This window comes from Delphinus delphis, chromosome 14 (assembly GCF_949987515.2).
Source record: "Delphinus delphis chromosome 14, mDelDel1.2, whole genome shotgun sequence".
Taxonomy (NCBI): domain Eukaryota; kingdom Metazoa; phylum Chordata; class Mammalia; order Artiodactyla; family Delphinidae; genus Delphinus; species Delphinus delphis.
In genome coordinates, this window is record NC_082696.1 from 70431713 (window position 1) to 70459325 (window position 27613).

General features: G+C 39.9%; 1 protein-coding gene across 2 annotated transcripts in view; it reads right to left on the reverse strand.

Moving 5' to 3' along the window:
• Positions 1-1708: 1708 nt before the first annotated feature.
• CYB5R4 (cytochrome b5 reductase 4) overlaps positions 1709-27613 on the reverse strand; it is an 82158-nt gene continuing 56253 nt past the window's right edge. Inside the window, exons 11-16 of one of the 2 annotated variants that reach the window (XM_060030272.1) lie at positions 19643-19783; positions 17881-18033; positions 14938-15088; positions 14542-14628; positions 5274-5438; positions 1709-2849 (exon numbers count right to left, since the gene is read on the reverse strand). In XM_060030272.1, the coding sequence (XP_059886255.1) occupies positions 2795-2849; positions 5274-5438; positions 14542-14628; positions 14938-15088; positions 17881-18033; positions 19643-19783 (752 nt within the window). In that variant the 3' untranslated portion in view covers positions 1709-2794. The remainder of the gene's footprint in view (positions 2850-5273; positions 5439-14541; positions 14629-14937; positions 15089-17880; positions 18034-19642; positions 19784-27613) is intronic. The other variant, XM_060030273.1, reaches the window with a different exon arrangement.

Sequence of the window (27613 nt, forward strand, 5' to 3'; positions counted from 1 at the left end):
AGGAATAAAAAAAAAACCTGCAATAGGAAGACCAGTTGTCGGGCTATTGTACTGAGGTGATTGAGGGACCACAGGGCAGGGCTAGCTGGTATGGAGGAATCAGATTGGAGAGGGAGACACTGATCCCGAATAGTTCTAGAAGGGCTGGCTAGATTTACTGGTAGCACCAGTAAATCAGAGAATTCAAGAGGAGGAATAGACCTGGGAGAGACTGAAACCATGGGTTTGCTTAAATCCACTTCAGCTGCCTTCACTGATCAAGGTGGTTTTGCATGTCCTCCAAGCGGCATGTAGCCTAAACAATAAGGTATGTATCTGCCTGAGTCATTTTCCAGGAACTTGGAGTCAGCTGTGTCTAGTTGGAGCTCAGCTGGTTAACACTGGATAGGACCACTGACCCTCCAAATGGGCACACATGAGTGGCCACGCAGGGACCTTCTGACGCCAGAGGGTCGAAAACTCCACCCTCAGCTCGTGCTAAGCGCCTCCACTCTTGAACGTGCAGAAGCCTGTAGCCTCGTTACGCCTGCGCAGCACAACAATCACCCCCACCTTTTCCCGGTCACCTTCCCCCACGCTCCCCACGCCTCAGACGGCCCTGCTTCTTCGTTCATTGTCCCGTAATTCCCCTGAGCCCTTTGGCGGATCTGAGACTTGTCTTCCCGTCTTCTCACCTGGCTGCCTTTTAAATAAACCCTCTCTTTGCTGCAATCCTTGGCGTCTCAGCGTTTCGGCTTGCTGGACGTCAGCCAAACATTAACCTGGTTTGGTTACAAGATGGTCACGGCAAAAGCTTAGTTTGGGATCTATTGAATTTGAGGGGCTTGTGGAACACCCAGGTGGTAACTGGATATTGAAAACTGAAGCTCAGCTGATTCTCAAAGATGCCAATTTGGGAATTATTAACATACACGTTCAGAAGATTCTCATGGGTTTTCCTTTGCTTTAAAATAAAGTAAGAAGACTGAGGAAGAGATACAAACAGGGAGTAACCTGGAGGTAATTAGAAATGGGTTTGGAGGAGAGAGGAAAAAGGAGGGTAGAAAAGATGAGAGAGCTGGCTGAGGTAGAATTAACAGATATATTACTAATAAACTACAAAAAAAGGTGTGCCTGGAAAGTTCATGATCTTAGGGGAGAAAAAAAGAGGTGGTAGGAAGGCAGAGGTAGAAAATGTTCCTGTTAGCCACAGGGAGCATTGCCACCTCCGGCCTGAGTGAATGACTGTGCATGGAGGAGGGAGACGCAGGGAAAGAAGAAAGTGTTGATCCAGCCACTTGCACCTGGGGAGCTTCCTGGGCTGGGGGTTTGTAATTTGAGGAACGTTAATATTGTGTTCCTCCTGAGTCCACCATTCATTCAGTGAAGACTTAGCTATTTACCAAATCGTTTACAGGGGAGTTGGAGACTCCCCACACCCCGATTTCTGTAAAAGCAAAAGCAATGCTGCCATCCTGAATACGGCTGTTAAATCTGAGTTAGCTTACACATAGCCACCTATGCATCCAACAGTTTCCTCAGGAAAAGCTCACAATGGCTTTTCTTTTTTTTTTAACATCTTTATTGGAGTATAATTGCTTTACAATGGTGTGTCAGTTTCTGCTTTATAACAACGTGAATCAGTTATACATATACATATGTCCCCATATCTCTTCCCTCCTGCGTCTCCCTGCCTCCCACCCTCCCTATCCCACCCCTCTAGGTGGTCACAAAGCACTGAGCTGATCTCCCTGTGCCATGCGGCTACTTCCCACTAGCTGTCTGTTTTACACTTGGTAGTATACACAATGGCTTTTCTTGATACCCTTTGCAGAATCCCAATCTGTGAAAGCCTTTGAAGGCTGCACACAGCAGCAGGGAGAGAGAATAAGATGCCCACACAGCAGAGCTTAGGAGGGCTCCCTGCTGAACCGCCAGCTGTGGGGCAAGCAGCCCGCCAGGGAAGGTACCGTTTAGGATGGAGTGTCCCTCATTTGCCCAGCTGGCCTAGATGGGCTCAAAAAGAATTCAAATTTAACCTATTCCAAAGCACCAAATGATTATTTTAGACCATGAGACCAGATGCTATACTTTCATTATCTTTCCTGATGCCTCTAGTTTTGGCTAAGAATCAAAATAGTTGTCAAGGTTGTCTTAAACTTTCTAAACACATATACTCCAAAGCTGCGTGTGTGAAGTGTCTCCAGAATCTTTTATTGCTGCTTTTAAAATTCCCCGCAGACACTAACCCACACTGTTGCACTCAAACACATTTCTACCACAAAGATTAAAAAGTACTTCAGAATATTTTTTATTCTACTCTGTATCAAGACCATAGACACACAAAATGTTTGGATCACTTAAGTTATAACATTCCATGTTTTCATAGTAAGAACAAGGACATAAATGATCATTTCCTGAGTTTACAGTGCAATGTAAAATTTAATCTGTATTGCTAATCAGACATCTTACAGCATAGAAATGTGATCAAAATGATCATTTGCTTTATCATGTCATAAAACACAAGAGCTTATTGTAGAACAGTGATACAGTTTAAATGGTAAGGAACTTTGTGATTCGTAACAAAGAATCCTCTATATACTTGTTGCCACGATTGACCTTCCAGGACAAGTATCAGTAGTAAAATAAGTTATGGTACAAAATAAAGTCAACAAGGTATCTATAGTGAAGAAACATTTGATTTAATTTAAGAAACTAAAACCTGGATTCTAGTTAACCTATATACAAAAATGTTCTTTTAAAAAACCCTAATTAATCACAAATTTAGCTAAAACAGTTGTACGACGGCTCTTCATTATGCTGTAAAACTATGGATCTCATCTTTGGAAAAGTTCAAATCATGCAGCAACCTGAAAAACAAATAAAAAGCACATGTTTCTTAGGGAAGATGTTTAAAAATAAACAAGATCAGAGTTTACCATCGTAACCATAGTATTTTTTCATTTTCCCCATTTAGCATGTGTTTTCTAAAAAACACAATTATCACTTCTAAAAAATTAGCAATAATTCCTTAATATCATCTAGTATCTAGTAAGTGCTCACATTTTCGATTGTCTCACAAATGCCATAATTTTTTAAAGTTTGTTTGAATCAAGATCCAATTAAAGTCTACTCACTCTGATTGGTTTATATGTCTTTTGGGTTTTTTTTTTTTTTTTTTTTTTTTGCGGTACGCGAGCCTCTCACTGTTGTGGCCTCTCCCGTTGCGGAGCACAGGCTCCGGATGCGCAGGCTCAGCAGCCATGGCTCACAGGCCCAGTCGCTCCGCGGCATCTGGGACCTTCCCGGACCGGGGCACGAACCCGTGTCCCCTGCAACGGCAGGCAGACTCCCAACCACTGCGCCACCAGGGAAGCCCCTCTTTTGGGTATTTTTTGATCTATAACATCCCCTCCATCTCTCTCTCTCTCTCTCTCTGTCCTTCAATTTATTTGTTGACAAAATCAGATTTTTAAGTGTTGAGTCTCCCACAGTTCTCATTTTGCTGCATCCCTGTGGTTTACTTTAATAATGTTCCTTTTTCCTTTTATCTCCCAAAATTTAATAATTGGATCAAGAGGCTTAATCAGATACAAGTTCAATTCTTTTTGACAAGACTACTTCGTAGTGCTCTTTCATCAGGAGGCACATAATACCGGGTTGCCTCTCTTTTTGGATGCTACCCACCACTGGTGAGCTATGTACATATCTACTAGTTTCATTAGGGACCGAAGTTGGTGATATTCTACTCCTATCATTCTTTATTCGTTTATCAGCCGAGGAATTCTATAAAGAATAACTTCTGCTCATCTATTATGTGGTTATCCAGTAGTATAACTCATACAGAAAAGGCAGAATAAATGCCGGTTTTCTTCCTCTTTATTCACCAGTTTTTGAAGTAAGGACTTGATCCCCTAGCATTCTATCGTAATTTTCCCCCACTGAACAGGAGAAGCAGAAATACTGCTTAAGTATAATTCAACTTGGAGAATACTGTAAATGGAGACTGAAATCTTAAAAGTAGCTCTGTTTAAAATAGTGCTGAAGGGGACTTCCCTGGCGGTCCAGTGGTTAGGACTCCACGTTTCCACTGCAGGGGGCATGGGTTCGACCCCTGGTTGGGGAACTAAGATCCCGCAAGCCATGTGGCATGGCCAAAAAAAAAAAAAAAAGGAGGTGAAAAAAAAAAAATAAAATGCTGCTGAAAATAATAAACATTTCCTTCGTACTCACTCTTTGTAGTCACTGTGCTAAGCATTTCACATGCATCAATAGTATCATTTATTCCCTCAGATGGGTGACTGCATGAAAGCTTAGATGGTTTGGCCCTAGGACACTTAGCTGATGACTGTAGCATGACCCTAAGTGGTGGAGCTGGGATACCAACCCAAAGTGGCAGCTTCCAGAGCTGACACGCACATTCAGACAAAACGACAGGACGGCACAGGAGTTACGAGGGCCAACGTGGTGCGGCAGGCAAGCCTCTCACTATCTGAACCCAACCTACCTTTCCGGACATACCGCCTGTCTTTTTCATAATTAAAATTAAAAATAAAATAGCAAGAGAGAAAATTACCTAGCAAATGTTAGGTTCAGTCATATACCAAACAAGGAAATGCAGGGCATTTAAGGCAGTCATATTTTAAAGTCATCTAGAAACCCAGTAGTGGCTATATGTAACCAAATATTTTAAAGTGTCATTTTAGAGTTAAATAAGATCAAGGTGATTTTTAAATAAGATGGTCACTACCACTGGTTGTTCTCTGTGCGGAGTTCAACTCTTGGTCTTGGCTTATTTATGTTCTAGTCTCTGGGTTTTGTCTTGCTGTTTGGCTCTTTCTCACTGTGTTATCGATTAATGCTCACCCAGTTGCAAAGAATGATGGAAGGTCAAAAGCTACAATGAGATGAACACTGCTTATTATGATATGTTTTTAAAAAATTATTATACATTATGAAGCTTTGGTGGAAGAGGAGGTTGAATCTAGTGTCCCCAAAACTATCTGGCACCAATCTTGTGAAAGCGTCCACACGACCAGCCACTACCAGAGGCCATCAAGAGCTGGCTGTGTCTGACTTTTGTGTTCACGTCTAACTCTGTGCATAACCCGGGCCTCCGACACTTCACCTGCACGCAGATTAAACACTTTGTTATTATTTTCTTATGCTGTGACAGGCTATTGAAGTACGTGTTCATATGAATAGGAAGAAATGAGAGCCATGTCAACTGCTGTTCATAGGAGGTCGTCATTTCACGGTGCTGGGATTCTCTCTCCTACCACGTTGCTACTCACTTCATTCCTTGTTCTGTAAATGGCATTGGTCCACAAATGCAGATGAGGAATTTGGACGTGTCTAAACTTCTTTTCAAAAATTCAGAAAGCAGAGCTGGTGAAATGTATCCCCGTTTGCCGTTCCATTCAGAAGTAGGTACTGAGAGAACAAATTCAACGTCAAATCTGGAGAAAAGAAACATTTTTTTAAAGTCTATTACATTAAATACATTATGAACATGTTTCCAGTTCACTAACGCATCTTTTTCTCCCCTGGAGAACAAATGAATATATGAAGGTTGACACGCTTGCTAGCAAAGCACTAGAACAGAATGTAAACATTTTGCAAATACAGGTAAATCCACATTTACTAAAGATAAACTTTTGCTACAGATAAAGAATAATTTGACATTTTCTATTGAACTCATTAGAAAGAGAGCTCTGAGGGATCTCAGAGAACTCCACATTTTTATTAATAATTCGCTTGTATAAAGCACAGTAAAGAGCAACGACCAGTGACATGTGCATTTTCATCTGACTCAAACCCCTCCAATGAGTCCTTGACCCCGATAACCAACGGCCTATCTGACTTCTTACTGTTACTTGTCTTCGTGGCTTCAACCTTGACTTACAGGATCCCTGTGCCACACCCGATGTCACTGCTGTGAATGGCACCACAGTCCGTTTGGTTGCACAAACCAGAAACCCAGGACTGATCTGCCTCACCCTCCACGTCCAAATTCTCCCCAATCCTAGCTCCTAACTCTGTGCTCTGCTTCTCTCAGCCTTCACCGCCACACCCTGCCTGTTCTCTTTCTCCTTCTGTAATGTTTCTACCACACCCCACTGTTCAGTTTCTTAGCTCAAGCATCATTTCCAGGGAAGCACTGCAGCCCCACCAGTCTGGAGTCCTTTCGTAATTACATGTGTTGTAGAAATGTTTCCCTTTTCCTCTTCTTTATAGCCTTTCTATCAGGCTGTAAATATGTGACCACCAAGGTGATTTTTCTAGTAATGTCTCCCTTCCCCATTAGACCAGAAACTCCGTGAGAGCAGGGACCATGTTTGCTTGGGTTATCACTGCACCCCTAGTGGCCATCACACAGGAGGCACTCAAACACTATGGAGTGAAACATTTCAAAGAAAAGAAAGGGTACAGAATTACGATCAGAAAGAAGCACATCAAACCAAGCCTCACAAGGGAACAACAGACCACTTCTTCCCACAGCTCTGCAATCTGTTAAGTGAACTGCTGATGAACAGCCATGTTCCATAGCACATTCAAAATTCTAAGCTCTACCTGCTCCCTTTGCACCATTTCTGCAAACACAGTTAGTTCTTATCATTTTCAGTAGCATCAGATCGAATGTGTTTCTACATTTTCCACTTGAGTAATATGTTAATCTCAATCTTAAGAAAACGCTGAAGCGAATAATTTCTCTCGTGAGGTGGCCCTGGGAGCCAAACATCAGAACAGAAGCAAGACATGGCTGGAGCTGTGGTCCTCGCCTGGCTGGGCTGCAGCTGGGTGAACGCTCCCAAGAGCGGACGGGCCAGCACAAGCATACAGACCAGCTCAGGGCGCCAGCCGGGGCTACAGAACCCGTCCCAGCTCTCACCAGACCCAGCCTCTAGGGCTTATAGGTCCATCTGTGGAACAAGGTGGGAAAACTATATGCTCTCTTACAATTCTAATATTCTGATTTTATATTTAAAATCCCAACAGAGACGTGTTTTATTTCTTGCCTTCAAAGTTCCCATTTCACTTTAGCAGCAATAGGAATCCACCCTATACAAAACAGTACCCCGAATACTCTCTTTTACTAGCATGTTTTCCTTCCCAGCACTTATCATTAAGATAGCGTTACGTAATTCTGGAACGTGATGTTTGTTTGCTGCTCCATGAGGCCAGAGTCCTGGCCTGTCTTGTTCATACTGTATCCAGACCTAGCTTGAGGCAAGTGTGCAAAAAATACTTGATGAATGAAAAAAGGAATTTATTTAACAAGAAGCCATATTGGTTAAAAATAAACACTATACTCAGAAGAACAAAGCCATATGCTGGCATCTATGAAATTACATATAAAAATGTACGTGAATTTGTAAGGGCATTTTTCTGGGAAGAAGGTCTATAACCTTTCATCAGATTATCAGAGGGGACCCAAAAGCAGCTGTGGAACCACTATCTTAAGACATTTCTAATTATACATAGACAACGCAATAAAATATAGCAACTGCCTTGTTAAATTACAAATAAAAGATAAGTCTCCTCTGCCTCTATTTCCAATCAGCCTGTCACTGGAATAAAACTGCTAAGATATAAATATATAAAACTGCTAAGATATAAATATATAAAACTGCTAAGATATAAATCAATACTGGTGTCCTTTGTCATCTGAATAAAAATCTTAATTTTCCTTTAGTGAGATGCTTTAAAAAGAAAAAAAAGAAAAAAAAAAGTCTAATCAGTGGCATGCTTTCTGCAGGCATCTACTAAAGGGTGAAAAATAACTGTGATCCTTACATAAATGGTATAAATTCCTCATGTATTTTGTATTTATTCACATATTGGTCCCCCGGGTATACCTTTGGGTCTCTCAGTGGAAAACGTGACCAGGTGGCACGGATGCAATTTTCAGGGGATTGTAAGGAGGATGCTCTCCTGTTTCTCTTCTCCTTCACAGCCCTGGAAAAGAGCTTTCACTGGAGCGGGAGCAATCCCAAGGTAAGACTCAAGAATACATGAATGAAGGGCTTTTTATACCATATCAGGATACAGATGGTTACTGTGGATGGTTGCTTCTGAATTTTTCTGAAGGGCAACTTACTGTCTGAAGCATTTATAGCCTTGAGGCATGAGGGGACGCACTGGCAAATGTCCTGAAACTCCTTTCTGCCCTATGATTTCAGAAGTGCCAGAAAGGACTGGGACTCTTGAAAAGGTTACTTGAAAGTAAATTTCGAGAATCCATAAAGTGCAAAGCAACATGAGAGACAGAAAGAGAGAAAGAGAGAAAGAGAGAGAGAGAGAGAGAGGGAGAGGGAGAGGGAGAGGGAGAGGGAGGCGGGGAGAGAGAGAGAGAGAGAGAGAGAGAGAGAGAGAGAGAGAGACCTGCTTCTGATGAATGCCTATGAGGTCTAAATGTCAATGGAAGTAAACAAGCTTGTCCAAAATAAATTACTTTAAAGTAGGCTGATAAATGACCTGAGATTAAAAAATCTTGAAATATAAATGTATGCATTCAGTCTAAACCATATGCAGAGCCTGAAGTCATTCAACAGCGTATTCCCTCCTCCTCCAGGCAACCAGCTTCCCAGACCCACTCCTTCCTATTTCTTAAACAAACATACATAGCCCTGCCTTCCCAATTTTACTGCCACAACTCCAGGTCCGGCCCTTCTATCTCTTGTCTAAGATGCTGCTCTAATAAGCTTACCCTCATCTATCTGGCATATCCTTGTTATACTAGTTCTCCTAAAAACCCAGATCCAATCTCACAACTTCTTTGCTAAAGCTTCAGTGGCTTGTCACTGCCCACAAGTAGTACTTCAGAGTATTTGGGGCCCCAGCTTTTCCTGGTTTCTCTAGCTAAAGAAAAATACTAGAATCTGCAGAAAAACTTGCTATTTGCTCATGGGAAAAACAGCTCACAAAATAAACAGCTAGGGGTTAAAAATATTTCTCAAAACGAATGTGATTAAACACGTGTGCTCCTCCAAATGTTAGTGGTTGTCCATGAAAACAAAAGGCTAACCTGGCAAATAAGTTTGGGACTACTGGGTTAAGAGAAGTTAAATAGATTTGTTTAGAATTTCTCAAAGCCTTGAATATGCTAAGTTCATATTAAACTTCAAGAAGATAACATAGTATACATTATTTCTCAAACTTATTTAATCATAGAGCCCTTTGGGGGAACACATAAATATTTCAAGGAACACATTCCAAGAAACACACCCCTGGGACTTTCCTGGTGGCACAGTGGTTAAGAATCCGCCTGCCAATGCAGGGGACATGGGTTCAATCCCTGGTCCGGGAAGATTCCCACATGCCACGGAGCAACTAAGCCCGTGTGACACAACTACTGGGCCTGCGCTCTAGAGCCCGCGAGCCACAAGTGCTGAAGCCCACGTGCCCTAGGGCCTGTGTGCCGCAACTACTGAGCCTGCGTGCTACAACTACCGAAGCCCACACGCCTACAGCCCATGTTCCGCAACAAGAGAAGCCACCGCAATGAGAAGCTCTCGCACCACAATGAAGAGTAGCCTCTGCTCGCCGCAACTAGAGAAAGGTCACACGCAGCAACGAAGACCCAATGCAGCCAAAACATAAATAAATTTTAAAAAAAAAACAATAATCATTGGGAACTGTATTCAATACCTTGTAATAACCTATAATGGAAAATAATCTAAAAAATATATATCTCAATCAATTTGCTGTTCATCTGAAACGAACACAATATTGTAAATCAACTATACTTCAGTAAAAAAGAAAATCCAAAAAAACACCACCCCTGGAGGAACATCTGGGAGGAACAGAGAGTGGTATAGGGTCCAGATTAGGGGCCCACACATCTGAGTTGCCTCACAGGCTGGGGAAAAAGAAAGGCGTTCAAGCACCTTGTTTAACTTACTTGTGCTTCTGGAATCACTGGATTTTGCTGTCTTAAATGGGACTTACACATTGCTGGTCCCCAAACTGACACCAGAATATAGAAAAACCTTTACCTTCGAGAGGCTACTGTCAAAGTGGATCAATAGGCCTTGGTACATTTTGACTTAGTGATTCTTCTGGTAAACCTTTATCCTGCATAGTTAGAGAGGTACAGAAAAATTTGTACTCACTATGTCAAACAGTAGAGGGTTGGTTAAACAAATTATGGTATGAACTCAATGACCAAATACAATGCAGCTATTAAAAATCATGGTGTAGTGTGAGTTTTCCCAACTAGTGCTACTGGCAGTTTGGGCAGGATAATTCTTTGCTGTCCTGTGCTGTCTTGTGCACTGGAGGCTCTTAACAGCATTCTTGTAGGCTCTTAGCAGTCTCTACCCACTAGGTGCCAGGGGAACCCCTTCCATCAGTTGTTACGATCAAAAGCGTTTCAAGACATAAATGTCCCCCTAGGGTGTCAGGGTGTCAGGCGGGGAGAAACAGAATCACTCCAGGTCGAGAGCCACAGGTTGAAAGTGTTCTATACATAGAATACACACAATTCACTAAAAATGTAGTTATAAAAAGTATAGTCAGTATGGCTACATTATTTAAAAATACAAAAAAATAATGTGCGCATTTAAGTGTATAAGTGCGTGCATGTGTGTATGTATGTGTGTGTCTGTGAGAGAGAGAGGGAGAGAAAGAGAGAGAAGGAGAATGGAAAGATACAAACCATAATGTTGTTCCTTGGGTGGTAAGATTATGGGTGATCTTTTCCCTTATATATTTTTCTATACAAATACGTATTAATTTTATAAACGGGAAAATCAGCAAATCATCAAATTCTACTATTTATAGAAAAGAATATGTTACTAACTTTACTAAAATAAGGTTATTATCTTCAAACATGACTGCTTTGAAAGGGAAGGAAAATACTTATTCTATTTATATATTACAAAATGCCATCCAGAAGTCAATCTCACTGTCAAACTGTCCTGCACCTCAAAAAGAATCCTGCAAAAGCAGAGAACTCAGAGCGGGCGCATTCTACTGGGGGAGGGGGGAGTACCAGCATGTAAGACTGAGTCAACCAGGCCTCATAACACTGCTCAGTAGTCGAGACAGAGATAAGTGAAATTTAATTTGGATTTCCGTTTACATAGTAATTACCTACACCTACTGCTGTACATATTTACCTTCTACTGGAGTTAACAGTCAAGTGTAATAAAATATTTGGATAAAATTCAGGCAAGCTAACTTTTTTTTTTTCCGTTGAAATTTTATGCTTAATGACATGAAAACTGAATTGAAACAGAAACATCCTGAAAGAGTACAAATCGTCTACCTATTTTCGGCAATTCTAAGATTAAGTTTAGCAACATGGGAAAATGAAGAGATCCATTCCCTGGATTGCATGAGAAGATAAGCCCACACAATATCCTGTTCCCCGTTATACCCCCATACAGGCACCTGGGAGACGCTCACAGGAAATTGATGAGTAAATGAATGTTACAAATATGCTAACTCTGGGCGAGGCACCCACATCCGCTATCTCATGGCCCCCGCTCCCAAACAACCCTCTGATGGAGATATCGATGTCCCTGTTCTACAGAGGGAAAAACTGAAGCTCCCTCAGATCAAGTGACTTGCCTGAGGTCACAGGTTAATAAGTTTCCATCATACAACAATATTTCGAAGAATTTCCTTTGCTAACTATATTATCTGGATAAACTCTGAGGACAAGCACAGCATGCTTGCTGAAAATGAAAATATTAGATAATACACCAGTCTCAGTATACATTTTTCCTATCCCTCCTTGTTCCCCAAAGGATTGAATGGAAAGCTGTGTCCTAATCCTACAGAGAGTAAGGTATTTCATTTGTTTTAACTATAGAACTTATTTTTTTAATAGTCACAATCCAATAATAATTTAACCAAGGAGATGTGTTCAAGTTTCACATTCTGCCATCAGAAACTTTATTCCTAAAACGAGCAGTGACATTGGAGAGTCAAGATGTAGGAAAGGGTGGTTTAACAGATAAAAAAAATTAAGCCTTAAATGTTAATTAAATGACAGATGTGACAAATTAAAACTACCTTATATTAATTTGAACTTTCACTTTCCTTCTGTGTATGGGACTCAACAATTATGCTCTGAATGAACAGTACTACCGAGAGCCATCAGTAAACCTTTAAGGCTAGGTTTCTCCTCTATCTGCATAAAACCTGAGAATATGGAAGGTTCCTGACAAATGTTTCAAAGCCACGTACATACACAAGGCCTCTGTGTTTCCCACTGAGGGTCTGACCCCAAGGCCTTTGCGTTTTCCAGGGAGGGTCTGACCCTGAGTCTCCAGGGGGGCACAGATCATTCGAGGCTGGAAGTCAGTGCCAGTAGAGGGCCCCCAGCAAGGAGAGTGTACCCCCAGAAAGTGGAAGGAAAGGGAGGGAGCAGAGAGCGCACAGTATCGGGAGCAGGCAGGTGAGAGCCGGGAGAGAGAGAGTGAGCAGAAGAGAGAGGATAAAGGCAGGCCAGAGGCAAAACACTCACTCCTCCCAGCACACTGGAGCGTCTCACTCACTTAGAGCCAGTTATCCAGAAGTGAAAAAGAAGGGGCCTTTCCTCATCCTCAGTCCTGCAGCCTACGCAATTCCACCAACCCAAATTATGTGGACCAAGCAAGACAAAACAAAATACACAGGGGACGTTGTTAAAGGGCACTTCATGTTCAGAAGCTGTAACACATGCCTTTCTACCAATTCTTTCTTTTTTTTTTTGATTTTTTTTAACTTTTTATTTTATATTGGAGTGTAGTTGATTAACAATGTTGGGTTAGTTTCAGGTGTAAAACAAAGTGATTCAGGTATACGTATACACGTTACTTCTTACGTCGAGTTTAACATCAATGGATAGACTAAGAGTACAATGTCTGTTTGCTGAAATAATAGTAAATGAATTTTTCTTGTACAAGCAAACTATCTTGAAGAATACCATGTCCCAAAACTGCCAGAAATACTTTTTTAAAAAAATCTAGCTAAAAAAGTGTAGCTACGTCTGCTTAAAGTCTTTCAAATGCTTGTTTAGGAAACAGGAGCTCAAACAGTCAATACAAGAACACATGTATACAGAGGTCCTTCATAACAGCAACCCAAATATCTGAGGCAGGGCTTCACAATTTCTAAGCATTTGCACTATCTTCTCTAGTCCTCACAACAGGCTTATGAAGTAAACAGGAAAGATGTCATTATTCTATTTTGAAAATAAAGGGACAGGCCCACAGAGCTACGTAATTTTTGAATACAGTTTCAAGCTAGTAAAGGGTAGACTGAAAACCAGAATTTAGGTCGTTAGGCTTTTTGATAAATGCTGCTTCCGATATTCCACTTTGAAAATTAGTGAAAAAGACACTTGAAAAACGCAGGAATTTCTATTTCTTTAAATTATGCTCTAAATTGCTGTGCAACTACTTAAGTATAGTACATATTCTTAGGTTTATGTTTTAAGTATGTGAGAAAACACTTCGGTGATTAAATTCAGGTCGTCCTTCATTTGTGCAAATTATTTACTAAAAGAGAAAGAGGGGGAGGATGGGAGACAACAGAGAGGAAAAGACTAGAAGGAACCACGGCATCACCTTAGTGAGGATATTCAGAAAATATTCAGAAGAACCTGGAGCCCCAGGGACAGCTGGATTTCTGAGGTCTTTAACTTTTAAAATGTCAAGAACTTTATCTCCACCATACTGTCATAAACATAAATACTTATGTCAGATATTTTGTATGACTTACGAAGTTCTGCAATTCTTAGAAATAGTTTTTAATGATTACAAAAATGCTTCAGAAATATGACAGCTTGTCCAATTCATTCTTCTTCTGAAATTTTGTTTTGAATTTCCAACTGCTTTCATACCTCTTTAGGGGAGATGGGGCATATGCGTGGTTAAATTATCTCACTTCCTTGGACTGTGCTAGGGCTCTTTTTTCAATGAAACAAATTGCTACCTTGCTGTCCTTGCTGCCTCATTTTACCACTGAATTCAGCCTGACTCAGACTTTTTTCTATTACCTATACCAGCATTTCCCAAAGTGTGTACTGAGGACCACTAATGATATTTAATACGTGTTAATGTGAACGAAAAAGAATGAAGAGAATCTTGCTAAACAATGCAGAAGGAATCCCCTTCTTGGAAAGTCACAATGGACATTGGCATAGTAAACGCTCTAAGAAATCCTGTAGTAAAAAAACATGTTTATTTTTGCTTAACCTACCTCACCAGATTTATCTGATCTGTCCCCATTATAACAAGAAAATCTTGAATTACCAAATTGGCTACACTGGATCATTTTCAATGAAACCTAACTCAGTATACACAACATAACATAAACATAAAGCCCAGTATATATTTTAGTGATACATCTCTGATGTCACATTGACTTTATCAAACTATCTCTTTGGGAGAGGTGTACTAACATTACTTACATTTAGTTTTTTGTTCTTTTTTTTAAGAGAATTAGTGATTATTTTTGTTTGAAGGAGTTTCCTGGTCAGTTAAAAACTCCAACCAAAGGAGGCAGGGTATCAACTGACTAAACCTGTATGAATATTTAAAAACAGAGCTAATACCACTTTTATACCTTTTATCCTTAAATGCTAACTTCTCCAATTGGCTTCTCCAAATTATGTCATCCTCTGTTTTATTGAAGAACATCAGCTTCACTTTCCTTAAAAGAAAAAACAACAACAACTCAAAAGGTACCATTTCGATTATAGAATTAAAAAATATGCATGAATGGAAAGTCTAAAAGTGAACTAGCATGAATGTTTTTTTAGTGCCAATTAGGTAACCAAAAATATCAAAAATAAAGGAATCAAGTAAATAAAACAGCTTGGAGTGGAGGAAGAAGAGTGAGAAATGACGACTGAGGGATAACATGTCTGTTGAGGTCCACTAAGTATTTAATCGATTTAGAATACCTTCTACTAATCTAGCAGTCTTACAAGGGGTAATAATTAAAGATAAAATGACATACCTGAGACTGGGTATATTAGTCAAAGCATAACTCAGTACTTTAACCATTGGTGTGAAGCCTGTTCCCGCTGCCAATAAAAAGAGATCTTCCAAGTCTTGGAACTGGGATATTTTAAAATTGCCCTCGGGATTGCTTACAGAAACATAATCTCCTAAACAATGAAATATACATAAAATCAGGGGAAAAAAATGAGACCGTTAACCTAGCTGAATTAAGAACACGAGGAGAAACAGGTTGCATAATTATCAGACTACATCTCAGTTTTTAAGGAATGTAAGGGGTTTTGAGAATACTCATTAGGCTCCCAAGTATGTCATTATACTCAAATTATCATTAGAATCAAATTAATAATGAGATTTCATTATATTCGTTTCCCAATATTATTTTCCCAAATCAACTGGAGTCTCTAACATACAAACTATTGCCAAATATTTAACTACAAATTATCAATAAAGGCTTGATTGCTAAACTAAAACTAGGCACTTCAAAAGCAGAGTCCGAGTATACCTGTCTTGCACAGTATAGGGCGGAAAATACACATTCACTACTTACATATGATTCTTAACCACAGTAATAAGCGTAGTAGGAGAGAAAATTGAAACGGAAATGTATTCTAATATCTTATGTTGTTAGTAAAAGTGCTAACTTTGCCTCCATCAAATCTCTGAAAATACCTATCAATTAAAACAAGAGCTGTTCTGCATTTAATTCCCATAAAGACAAAGCACGATCAGAAACCGTACTTGGGGCATGCTACTTCCAAATTTTCAATCAAAACAGTTGAATAAACCCTTTTCTGCTATGCAGTTGATATAATCGCTATGTACCACTCATATAAGAGAACTGTCTTTAGGACATTTCAGAAATTTTCAATGTAACTTTAAAAATACAAAATAAAGCTGACCATATTTTAAAAACAATTTCAAATGCTCTGGTTTATTTTTAAATGTTTGGATGCTCATAATTTTTCCCTTTTTTGTCCATGGCAGGAGAGTAAGAATGTTGTAGTAATTGATGAGTTAAACATTAGAAAGTAACAGAAGCTCCTTGTTATAGTTTGAAAGGGACCATAAGATCAGACATCCTCAGGAAAAAGTCAGCTGGTTGTTTACTAAAGCAGCCTCACAGAATGATATTAACTTGATAACTTCTGTCCACAGTCCAGTCCTTCCAATGTCATAACATTGATTAGACTCAGGCAAGGACTTGATGCTAATGAAGTTCACAAGAGATTAAAGCACACATGCCAGAATGGCAACGGATTTTCAGCCTGACTACCTGCATCTAGTGACCTGAGCATTACATGCCCCATCCAGGGCATCTCAATACCAGTATTGGAAGACCAAACATTTGGAACATTTGGAAGGGCAAAATAATCATTTAAAAGTTGCTTGATGAACATGGAATTGAAACAAAGAAGTGGATAATTTTATAGGGTAGCTCACATAGGCCATATTGAGACTTCATGAGTTACCACTGCCATGCCAGCGTACAACCCTCTAAGTGGCACCAGTATCTGTGCCATGACTAGTTCCCCTAGATGAAGTTGAAAAAACACTGATCTTGCTATTTCGGCTTTCCTTTCCCATGCTCTGTGCTGACTCTCCACCCTGCTCTCTGCTACACAATCTCTATGGATAGGTTATAATACCATCAGTTAAGTTTCCAGCTGCTATATTACAATCATGTTGTCAGTCCTTCGCAAGGTGATATCACCTTCACTAGATATGTAGGTATTCCAAAATTCGTTAGGTTCACATTTATGTCCAATATTTTGATTTATGTAACCAAAGATGACTCATCACATCTATTATATGTAGACTGCTGAGCTTAACTTTCAGAGAGCAGCAAATTTTCTCTATTTCCAAATTTTAGTGATCTACTTCACTCGATATTACTGCTAATACTGTCTTAAAAGGGGAAGAGCTCTTTTATTGTTACGCAAAAGGCAGTCAAAAGTTGAAGACACAGAAAAAGGAGTAGAAACAGGAAGGGGGGCGGTCTCTAAATATTAGTAGATTTCCTTATAGTCCCTTTATTAATTCTCTCATAGTACTTTTATTGAGAGCCTGTTATGCGCTAACTGCCCTGCTGGGTATGGAAAATACAAAGATAAGACATATCTATCCTTAAACTCAAAATCCTGTAAAGAAGGAATATTATTTATTCTTATCCTAGATCAATGAACAAAGTGTTAGTTACCGAGGGGTTCAGAAGAGGAGGGAGGCTTCATAAAGTAAGTGATATTTTTAAAAAATATTTTTAAAAAGGTACTTGACAGGTAGAGAGAGGCATTCTAAAAAACTCAAGCACCTAAGAATGAGGATGACAAACCTCTGGACTAACTGATTAAGTCCTCTTCGTGACCTGCAAAGACTTGGATGCTTTTTCCAGCTTCACCTCTCACCATACAAAATACTTGTGCTACTCAGGTTATGGAGACCCATCCAAGGCGTCAAAGCTGCAGAGCAACATGATTAAATCTATCATCAAGGCAGTATGGAAAAAGAACTGGAAAATGCAGATTAATAGAAAGATACCAGTTAGAGGCAACTGAGAGAGACCAATTACAGATTAAGAGAGAAATAATGAAGGCTTGATCTAAGAAGGTGGCAGAAGGGATAGAAAAGAAAGATTAAAAAGTCACTGAGCGGTAGACTCAATAAAACTTAGTGACTGACTGGATTAGGAGGGAGAAAATGGGAAGATGCAGCGATGACTCGAGTCTCCAGATTGGGTCGAGGATGAACAGTGATGCTGCAAATAACAGATGAGGGATATGGAAGCAAGGATAGGTTGGTGGGACTAAGAGAACACGACTTTGGCTGCAGACATGATGAGTTGAAGATATCTGACAGATTCCCACAGGGAAATAACTAAAAGAAACTGTAACATGTGATCCAATCCAGAACACAATCTAGGTTAAAAAATATATATACTAACCAATCTGAAGATGATCAAGCTCTGGTGTGAAGAGTCCAGCAGGGTAGATTTTGATCAAAAAGTAGATGTATTTATTGTTGGGAAGAACTGGTTCCTTGAACTCTGAGAATAAGGAATCAGATACGGGTGTATATGGCTTCACAATTTCAGTACCTGGAAAAAGTCACAACAAAGAAATTCAAATCTAAAAATCTAAATGAAGATGAAGCATACAAATTTTATGATGCTATCAGTATATATTTAAAACTGTACACTTAATGTGAACTTAATCCTACGTTCTATATATATGTAGTACATGTATATATACCCTAAACCTATGTGTGCTGAGATAATGTTAACAAATCAGTAATCTACCCATAATATAAATAATCTGTTTTTATTAAGCGTGGCATAAGGTGATGGGGTTTTATGTTAATAAACTTAGACAACCATCTACACCATCAACATGTAAGCTTTGTAACAGGCTACAACAAAAATGGCATTAAAGTTTACACAGAGATGCGAGAAGGTACTTACATAATAATTTTAATTATATACCAAATTTTTAAAAGATTTTATTTTATTTTATTTTATTTATTTATTTTTGGCCTCACCACACGGCATGTGGGATCTTAGTTCTCCGATCAGGGATCAAACCCGTGCCCCCTGAAGTGGAAGCATGCAGTCTTAACCACTGGACCACCAGGGAAGTCCCCATATACCAAATTTTTAACAATGGATACCAATGGCCAGTGGGATCATTTGCATTCCAGGAAGGGAAGAATTTCACTTTTTACTTTATATATTTTGAATTGTTTTAACAATTTAATATTTTATATATTACTTGGTAACTGAGAGGAATGTTAATCCAACTACTTCTAAGAATATAATAATAAAAAACAGGGTAAAATTAATAAGAAGTCATACTTTAGCCAGCCAAATTCCAAAGAAAGAGGAGTCACCACATATTTGAAAGACCAAAATTTTATACATGGTTCCATCACATATACAAAAATTAATCTATATGTAAATCATAGTACATTGACAATAACCACACTGGGGAAGATACCAGCTATTGAATGATAACTTGGCATTAGTGATGATGAAGAGAAAAACTGAACAGTGTCATCATAATAAACCAGTCACCAAATCCTGGCTGGTAGTCCGTGAGGCTGATTGCTGGAAAGGCTAGGAGTGTTATCTTCTGCAGTTTCAAAAGACTAAGAAGATGTCAGACATCGCTAAGAAAGGTATTTAAAACAAGTAAATGAGGTAATTTCAGGACGAAAATGAGGGGAAAAGAATTTACACGGTAAGGAGTATGTTTACAGAGCTTCTAATACTAGTGGCACATGCAAGGAAATCATTTATAATCATCCACTCGTTTTCAGTTTTATAAATTCAACTTCATAAATGACAGACCCGTAAGTGGTTAAATAAGAGACGTTAGTGTGTGTTTCCGGCAGTTGTCTTCACGGAAGACCATTTGTGTGCTCCCTCACCTCTTTCCTTTAAGGCTTTGTTAGTAATAAATTACAATGCTGGTGGCACTACCTCTATGACTAGTGATAATTTCTTTGTTCATACAGTGATGCAGCACAGCTATAGTTCCCACATGTAGGATCACTGCATCCACAAACCTAGAATCTGGCTATCACTAAGTCTAGCTGCCCAGAAACATTTTATTTATAACCTAAATGGGCGCTTCCTCGAGAGATTAGTACTGATTCCGAACTGCTTATAAAAGAAGAAAATGTTTCCGCAAAGCCTCTGCTTGCCTTACCTGTAATAGTTAGCTTGAAGTAAACATGTAGCCCAGTTGGCACCTGAAGATGTGTGCTTGGTGGCAGCATCAAGCAGAAAAGCTTCGTATCATGAGTCACATCTTCCTTGGAAATTAACTGGCACTTTCTGTAGTACAAACCTAGAAAGTGATTCATTTTCTCTTAGTGAGGAATAAATTAAATAAGCAGTACTCTCAGACCTACCACGCAAAAACACAGGCTCAGCTTTCGCTCTTTAGTGAGCTTGAGTTTCACTAACAGGCCTGTGACGTTTAAAAAATTCGTCAGTATTTTGAAAGTCTTATAGTGTTAGTTTTCTCCATTTTATTTCCTGTGATATCCATTTTCCAAAACCTGTAAGTACTTCTGTAATTTGAAAAATAAGCTCTATAAAATGAGTGTTATTTCCTGTCTGTTGTTATAGCATGTTAAAACCATTATAGCCTAAGAAATTAAAGTCTAGTTTATTTCTTCTTAAATTTACTTTTTAAAGTAATTCCATCCTTTAAGCCTATAACAGCTATATAATTAAACTGTAGATGTGAAAGATATTTGATAATCAACAAAGCTCATTCTAAATTCTTTTCTTACAGAATGGAAAAGTCCTGAAACTCAAATATTTAAGGTTTAACAATACCAGCACTATTCAATAACTTAGAAATATTTCTTTGATAAAGGCAGGAAAAATACATTCTTGTGTCTCTGTATATGTGTATTATATATACACAAACAAAATTCATATGTATATGAATTATAGAACATTTCAATGGTCAAAAAATGATTAAAACAAAAAATAAACTTAGGTTTAAGGGTGTAAGTTCTGATTATCTGGAAAATTAATTTAAGTGAAAAACTGAAGATGCCAAGTTTGTGGTACTAAAATACAAATAAACGAAAGGAATCAAGTATTTCTATAAATAGGGGAAATATTTGAAATTAATACCCTAAGCTCAGGAAATATTATTTGTATACAGAGCAAAATAATACCACTTGGATTGGAAGATCTTGTTACAGAAGTTCTAAAAGCATGAATATTTTCACTTGTAAATTTTCTTTCGGATGTAAACAGCATGCCAGAGTAGACTTTGTTTCATAATTTCCTCTCTTTAATAAAATAGCATTTACAGAGATGTCAGGAATTAATCCTAATAAAGCATCTTATTATCCTAATTATGCTCTTTTTTTTTTTTTTTGCCGTACACAGGCCTCTCACTGTTGTGGCCTCTCCCGTTGCGGAGCACAGGCTCCAGATGCACAGGCTCGGCGGCCATGGCTCACGGGCCCAGCTGCTCCGTGGCATGTGGGATCTTCCCGGACCAGGGCACAAACCCGTGTCCCCTGCATCGGCAGGCGGACTCTCAACCACTGCGCCACCAGGGAAGCCCCTATGCTCTTTTTTTTAACCTAAAAATATTTAAGTAGGTGCAGAAAGATTTACTCCAGACCTTAGGATGTGAAGGTCCTACATCAAATAATGAATGGTTAGTGGAAAACTAAAATTCACATAGAATCCTAAGAAATCATTTTGGCCACAGTTTCATCCAATTCTTTTCTTCCCTTGTCCCTTTTGCTCCCAAAGAACCTGGTCACTAAATCTTTCCATCTGTCACCATGGTAGCTCGGTATGCACATAAACTTTAGAGTGCATCGTTGCCAGGGCAAAGCTTAGACCAGATTACAGCTAAGGGTACCGCCCCAGAGTCATCCCGGAAGGCCTAATCCAGTAATGGACCGACGAAGGATCAGAGGACCTAGGCTCACCCCCAAGAAGAAATGAAGGTTCAAACGATCTCCTTATCCCTTCCTCTAGACCTTCCTGGGACCCGGAGTGGTAATACAATATGAGACCCCCATCTATATGTCTAAATATGTGAAAGTTATAAATCAGACAAATAACTGCTAAATAAAATATGTTCTACGCTACACCTTGAAATAGACTTTCATAATGACCTAGAAGGCTAGGTTCGAATTCAGGATTCTTCAGCTCCTCAGAGTTCCATACAGGAAGATGGCGGAGGGGTGACAGCAGCACCCCCTTGACTGCCTATGGCCTGACGCCCCTCTTCTCAGCCCCACCGTCTGACCCTGAGTGGAGCCTTGTGCAGGTGTAGGTGCACCAGCCCATATGTTAAGGCTCATCTACTTGCTCTCTGCATAAACAGCCTTAGCCACTTCCTGGATAGAAGCGGATTTGGGGCCATTTGGGCAGGGAATTCTGGGGTTCCAGATACCTGGAGGGCAGTGGTGAAGGAAAGCGCCTGAACTCCAGGTGGATAATTCTTCACCTTGCACACTCCTCATCCTGTGGGAGCCGTGCGGCTGGAAGAGAGGCCTTGTGTTTTCCTCTAAGCACGGAGTCCAGGGCAGGTGCCCCGCCTGACAGTTTCACCTCTAGCCTTTACCAGAAAGGATTTGCTAGAGTAAGTATGCACCTCTTTGACTATATTTAAAACACAAGGAAACTCTGGGTTCCAGTGACTGACTGGCTTTCCTTGTTAGAGAATTAACACAGTATTCCTGCTATTTAACACCACTGAGATAATTTCAACATCTTACCGATAAAATAATAAAACTGCCATAATTTCACAAGGACGTGCTAACAATAGGTTCTAAAAGTCTTACGGAAAACTTAAGAATGTTTTCGTCTTTCAGTTGCACTGAGAAGTATCACAGGCATGGACCTGAAAAATGGGGGAAAAGGAGTATAAAGCAGATGCACTGACGACTTCAGTCTGGATAATGCCTGTATTGAAGTGTCAGGTTTCTGGTTTTATAAGCATAATTATACAAGAAAATGAGAAATTGAAAATAAATATGAGATGGTGAAACAAAAACATAAGACAGAAAACTGTCTGCCCAGAAACCTCACTTCTTTTTTTTTAATCTTTATTTTTTTATTGAAGTATAGTTGATCTTCAATATTTCAGGCGTATAGCAAAGTGATTCAGTTATATATATATATATATACATATATATATATATACATACACACACACACACACACACACACACACACACACACACACACTCAAACACACATTCTTTTTCAGGTTCTTTTCCATTATAGATTATTACACGATATTGAATATATTTCCCAATGCTATGTAGTAGAGGTCCTTGATGTTTACCTATTTTATATACAGTGGTGTGTATCTGTTAATCCCACATTAACTTCTTTTAATAACATACATATAATATTGAGACATTCAGCATAACACTGAAATGCTGAGGATAATATGATAATTTGGGTATCCTTTTTTCTTCCTGTTGAAAAGAAACTATAGCTTTCCTTCTAAAGAGTAGACTTTCACAGGCTAAAATAAAGACAAAGCTCAGTGGGAGAGAGACGTGGAAGAGAGCACTGGACTGGGAGTCCATACTGCCTTCAACCTGTCCTTCAGCTCCTTCCTGCTCCTAGTACACTTTCTGTTTTTCTGGCCATGCTACACGGCATGCGGGACCTCGGTTCCCAAACCAGGGATGGAATCTGTGCCCGCTGCAGTGGAAGTGCAGAGTCCTAACCACCGGAATTCCCCCTAGTACACTTTTAAAGCACCTATCCACTCTCATTTTCCCTGCTGGAAGCAGGGGCTTACCGAAGTTAAACGGCTTGCCCAAGATCACAGAGTCGCTTGAGAAGATGTGGATGGGGCAACAAGTTATGAGAGTTTCTCGCCCCAACTCATAGGCCTTGTTCAAAGAGTTTGAGAATCATCGTTCTAGAATAGTACATGGTTCTTTAGCATCTTCCTCCTTATTTCGACTACATCGGTTCAAGCATAAATGTTTATAGATTACCCCTCCACCCTTTACAACTCCCTACTAACTATTTAATGTCCAAATTAGGGAACCAGTTCAGCAAGTCACCATCCATCCCAGGTACATCTCTTCTTCAACATCCCCAATTCCTACCGTTCTGATCAACCACAGGTTTTCTTAGCACTTTTTACTACTTTCAATTACCTAAATACAGGTGTCCCCCGCTTTTCGAAATTTCCCTTTACGCCACTTATCTTTTATGAAAAATCTACATTAGTACCTGTTTTTCCTAACTGAAAGAAATCCAAAGAGGATTTTCACTTATGAAAAACGGTCAAAAGGGAAAATAGCATTCAGCGTTTGTTTTGCAGTGAGCTGTTACGGAGGCAGCGTGCACCCCGAGCAGAGAGAGTAGCGCCCCAAGCTCCTTCCCCGGGAACTACACTCAGCATCTCGGCATCAAGCCGCCATGACTTTGAACTGTGCCTGTGAGCATTTGCACTTTGTCTCAGTTTACCTTGTGCATCCGTGAGCTAGATGTGTCCTAGGGTAACTGCTTCTTCCCTTTACACCATTTCCACTTACGAAAGATTCCATAGGAAGGCTCTACTTTTGGATAGTGGGGAAACCTGTATGATTTACTTACCTCCTAATTTGCAATCTACCTTTACTCATGTCTTCCTCTAAGATCTTCCTGAACCAACATAGGGCAACCAGTTAGTGGAACTACACACTTAAAAAATGCTCCAATGGAAAATAAATAACCCCAAACATCAATACTAACATCTACAATATTTAAAAATATATTGATATACATACCTAGATATGTCCATGCAGAAAAACCCACAACCTACAGCCATTCAATTCAATAGACATTCCATTTAGAAACTGGGTTATGTAAGGAGGGAAATCCAATATTACATTAACACCTTGGAAGAGGCTCAGAGCAAGACATGATATTGTCTCTTAACTCAATTTTATCAGATGCCTGAAAGGGTGAAGCCATATGCTGCTGAGACCACTCTGGTTTCTGGAACCTATTAAGGTTGAATAGAAAGTCTGCACACTTGAGGGGCCTTGCCCTGGGAGACATTTTTCATATGATGTGGTGATGGACTGGAGAGCTATTAATGACTGAATGAGATTCTAGTAAAGCGCTGGTTTCTTCTTAGCTGTGTATCATTTGATATAAATGGTTCACGGCCAGAGACCAGGGGCTGGGCTGTGAGATAAGAGAAAATCTATATATTGGCCTCTGCCCCCGGTTCCTGGCACAGAGCTCCTAAAACTCTTATAATATCCTAAGTGATAAGAACAGTAGGAGCATCTCTTGTCCTTCACACCGTAGTTCCCCCTTATCCATGGGGGATACATCCCAAGGCCCCCAGTGGACGTCTGAAACTTCTGGGTTTTTCCTATATATATGTACATATTATACAGTTGTAATTTATAAATTAGGCACAGTAAGAGATTAACAACAATAACTGATAATAAAATAGAACAATTATAACAATATGCCATAATAAAAGTTATGTGAATGTGGTCTGTCTCCCTCAAAATATCTTACTGTACAAACTTAATGCCGTTTTCACCTTAACTAAGTACTTATCATGAACTGTGGCAGTAACTTTTGCAGTTTAAAGTACAACAGCAAAACTAGCACGGATTCCTTTTTCCTTCCTACAATTTCACAGAGAAGATTTGTTCTCATGGTAGAACATGATGTAGAACAACCTCATAATTTGATTTTTTTTTTCCTTTCCTTGTTAAGACAAGAACTTTCACTTAAAGGAAGCACTTTACGGCTTCTCTTTGGCATACTGGAATTGCCAGCATCACCTCCCTTGCGCTTTGGGGCCATAACTAAGTAAAATAAGGGTGACCTGAACACAAGCACTGTGATCCTGCGAGAGCTGATCTGATAACCCGGAAGGCTACCAAGTGACTAACGGGTGGGATGTGCTGGACAAAGGGATGATTCACGTCCCCAGCGGGACGCCTTGAGATTTCATCACACTACTCAGAACGGTGCACAATTTAAAACTTATGAATTGTTTATTTTTGGTATTTTTCATTTAATATTTCTGGACCACGATTGACTGCGGTAAGTGAAACCTCAGAAAGCAACACCACAAATAAAGGGGGAACCACTGTATTTGTCTTTGACCCTCATCTCTAACACGGGATTCCTAATACCCTTGTAAATTCCTATGTAATAAGAGAACCAGGAACATTTTTGTTCTCATGAGGTGACTCTGGGTGGGCTCCTGGATGAGCGTCGGTCACCAGAAAGACGCAGCTATGATAGAAGTTTGGAATTTCCAGCCCCACGTCCCACCCTCTGGAGAGGGGAGAGGGGCTGGAACTGAAGTTAATAACTGATCATGCCTACATGAGGAACCTCCATAAAATCCCAATAGCAGGGGATTTAAAGAGCTTCCAGGTGGGCAAACACATCAACACTGGGAGGGTGACAGACCTCAACTCCCCACGGACAGACGTTCCTGTGCTCAGGACCCTCCCAGACCTTCTCTCACCTTCTGCATCTCTTCCATCTGGATATTCATCTGTATCCTTTATCATATGTGATCTACTCTAGCAAATTGATCAAGCCCAGGGAAGGTGTCTTTGGAACCTCCCATCTATAGCCAGTTGGTCAGAAGGACAGGTGGTAACCTGGGCTTGCCACTGGCATCTGAGGTGTGTATGTGTTGGGGGACGGGGGGAGGGATCACGTGGGACTGAGCCCTTAACCTGTGGGATCCGATGGTGTCTCCAGGTAGACAGTGTCAGAACTGAGTTAACTTGTAAGACACCAGCTGGTACTGCAAAGAACTGCTTGCTGTGGAGGAAAATCTCCACGTATTTGGGACCAGAAGTGTCAGAAGTGAAGCGTTCTGTGTGAACAGGAAAGGAGACACATAGGAGAGAAAGACAGTAGGGAGGGAGGGAGTTTTCTTCCTACACAGGAAAGAAAAATCTGAGTTTTTCCTTTACAGAATCTGTCACAGTTCATACAGCAGGGGTCAGCCTGATTTAGCCTTGCTGGCTGGCTGTTTCTGCCAAGACAGTGACCTTGATGAGCAATGAACTTGTGTGCAGGGATGATGTTCAGAACCCCTGAGAACAAGCGGAGACTTCCATAGCTCAGCTGGTAGAGCAGAGGTCTGCAGAACACTTGAGAACAAACTATTTTCAAGAACTGTACAAATATCTAACATTTTTGACTATGGATAAAATAACTCAAACCCATGAAGTCACTAGAATACCTTCCTATGCTGAAGAAACAACAAAGTTTTAGTTATTATATACTTTTAAAAGTATTATATAATTGCATTTATTTTGCTGTTTTTAAAAATTATTCAGCCTTTTCACTAACTCTGGTAAGACATCCACTTAACCTCTAGTAGTATAGTTTTATCATCCTCACCCAAAACACTCTTGAATATATGAATAAGAATACGTTCATAACACAGCTTCAAACACTAGGATGATAAACGTGTATGGGCACACATTTTTCCATATACTGGGGTAAAACCTAATGAAGCAGTATTAGTAAATTGACAATAAAGCATAGATTCCTTTCTGTTTTAACTATTACTGTTAAAAATATACCTAAAGTGGGCTTCCCTGGTGGCACAGTGGTTAGTAATCCGCCTGCCAATGAAGGGGACACGGGTTTGAGCCGTGGTCCGGGAAGGTCCCACATGCCACAGAGCAGCTAAGCCCGTGTGCCACAACTACTGAGCCTGTACTCTAGAGCCCACGAGCCACAACTACTGAGCCCGTGTGCCACAACTACTGAAGCCTGCATGCCTAGAGCCCATGCTCCACAACAAGAGAAGCCACCGCAATGAGAAGCCTGTGCACCTCAATGAAGAGTGGCCCCCACTCGCCGCAACTAGAGAAAGCCCAGACGCAGCAACAAAGACCCAATGCAGCCAAAAATAAATAAATAAAATAAATAAATTTATTAAAAAAGACATAAAAAATTATTTTAAAAAAACATATATACCTAAAGTGTATTCAGGTCTTTTACTACCTCACCTAGACTGATGTGAGTTGAATCCTTCTTTCAAAGTGAGGATTTTATAGACTTAAATATTAGCATTAAGTTAGGAGAAAGGAAGCTCTTTCTCCAAGACTAGATTCAATGGGGCCCTTAGACAATGAGGTCCACATCATAGCAAGGTTGTCACTAGATTTGAACA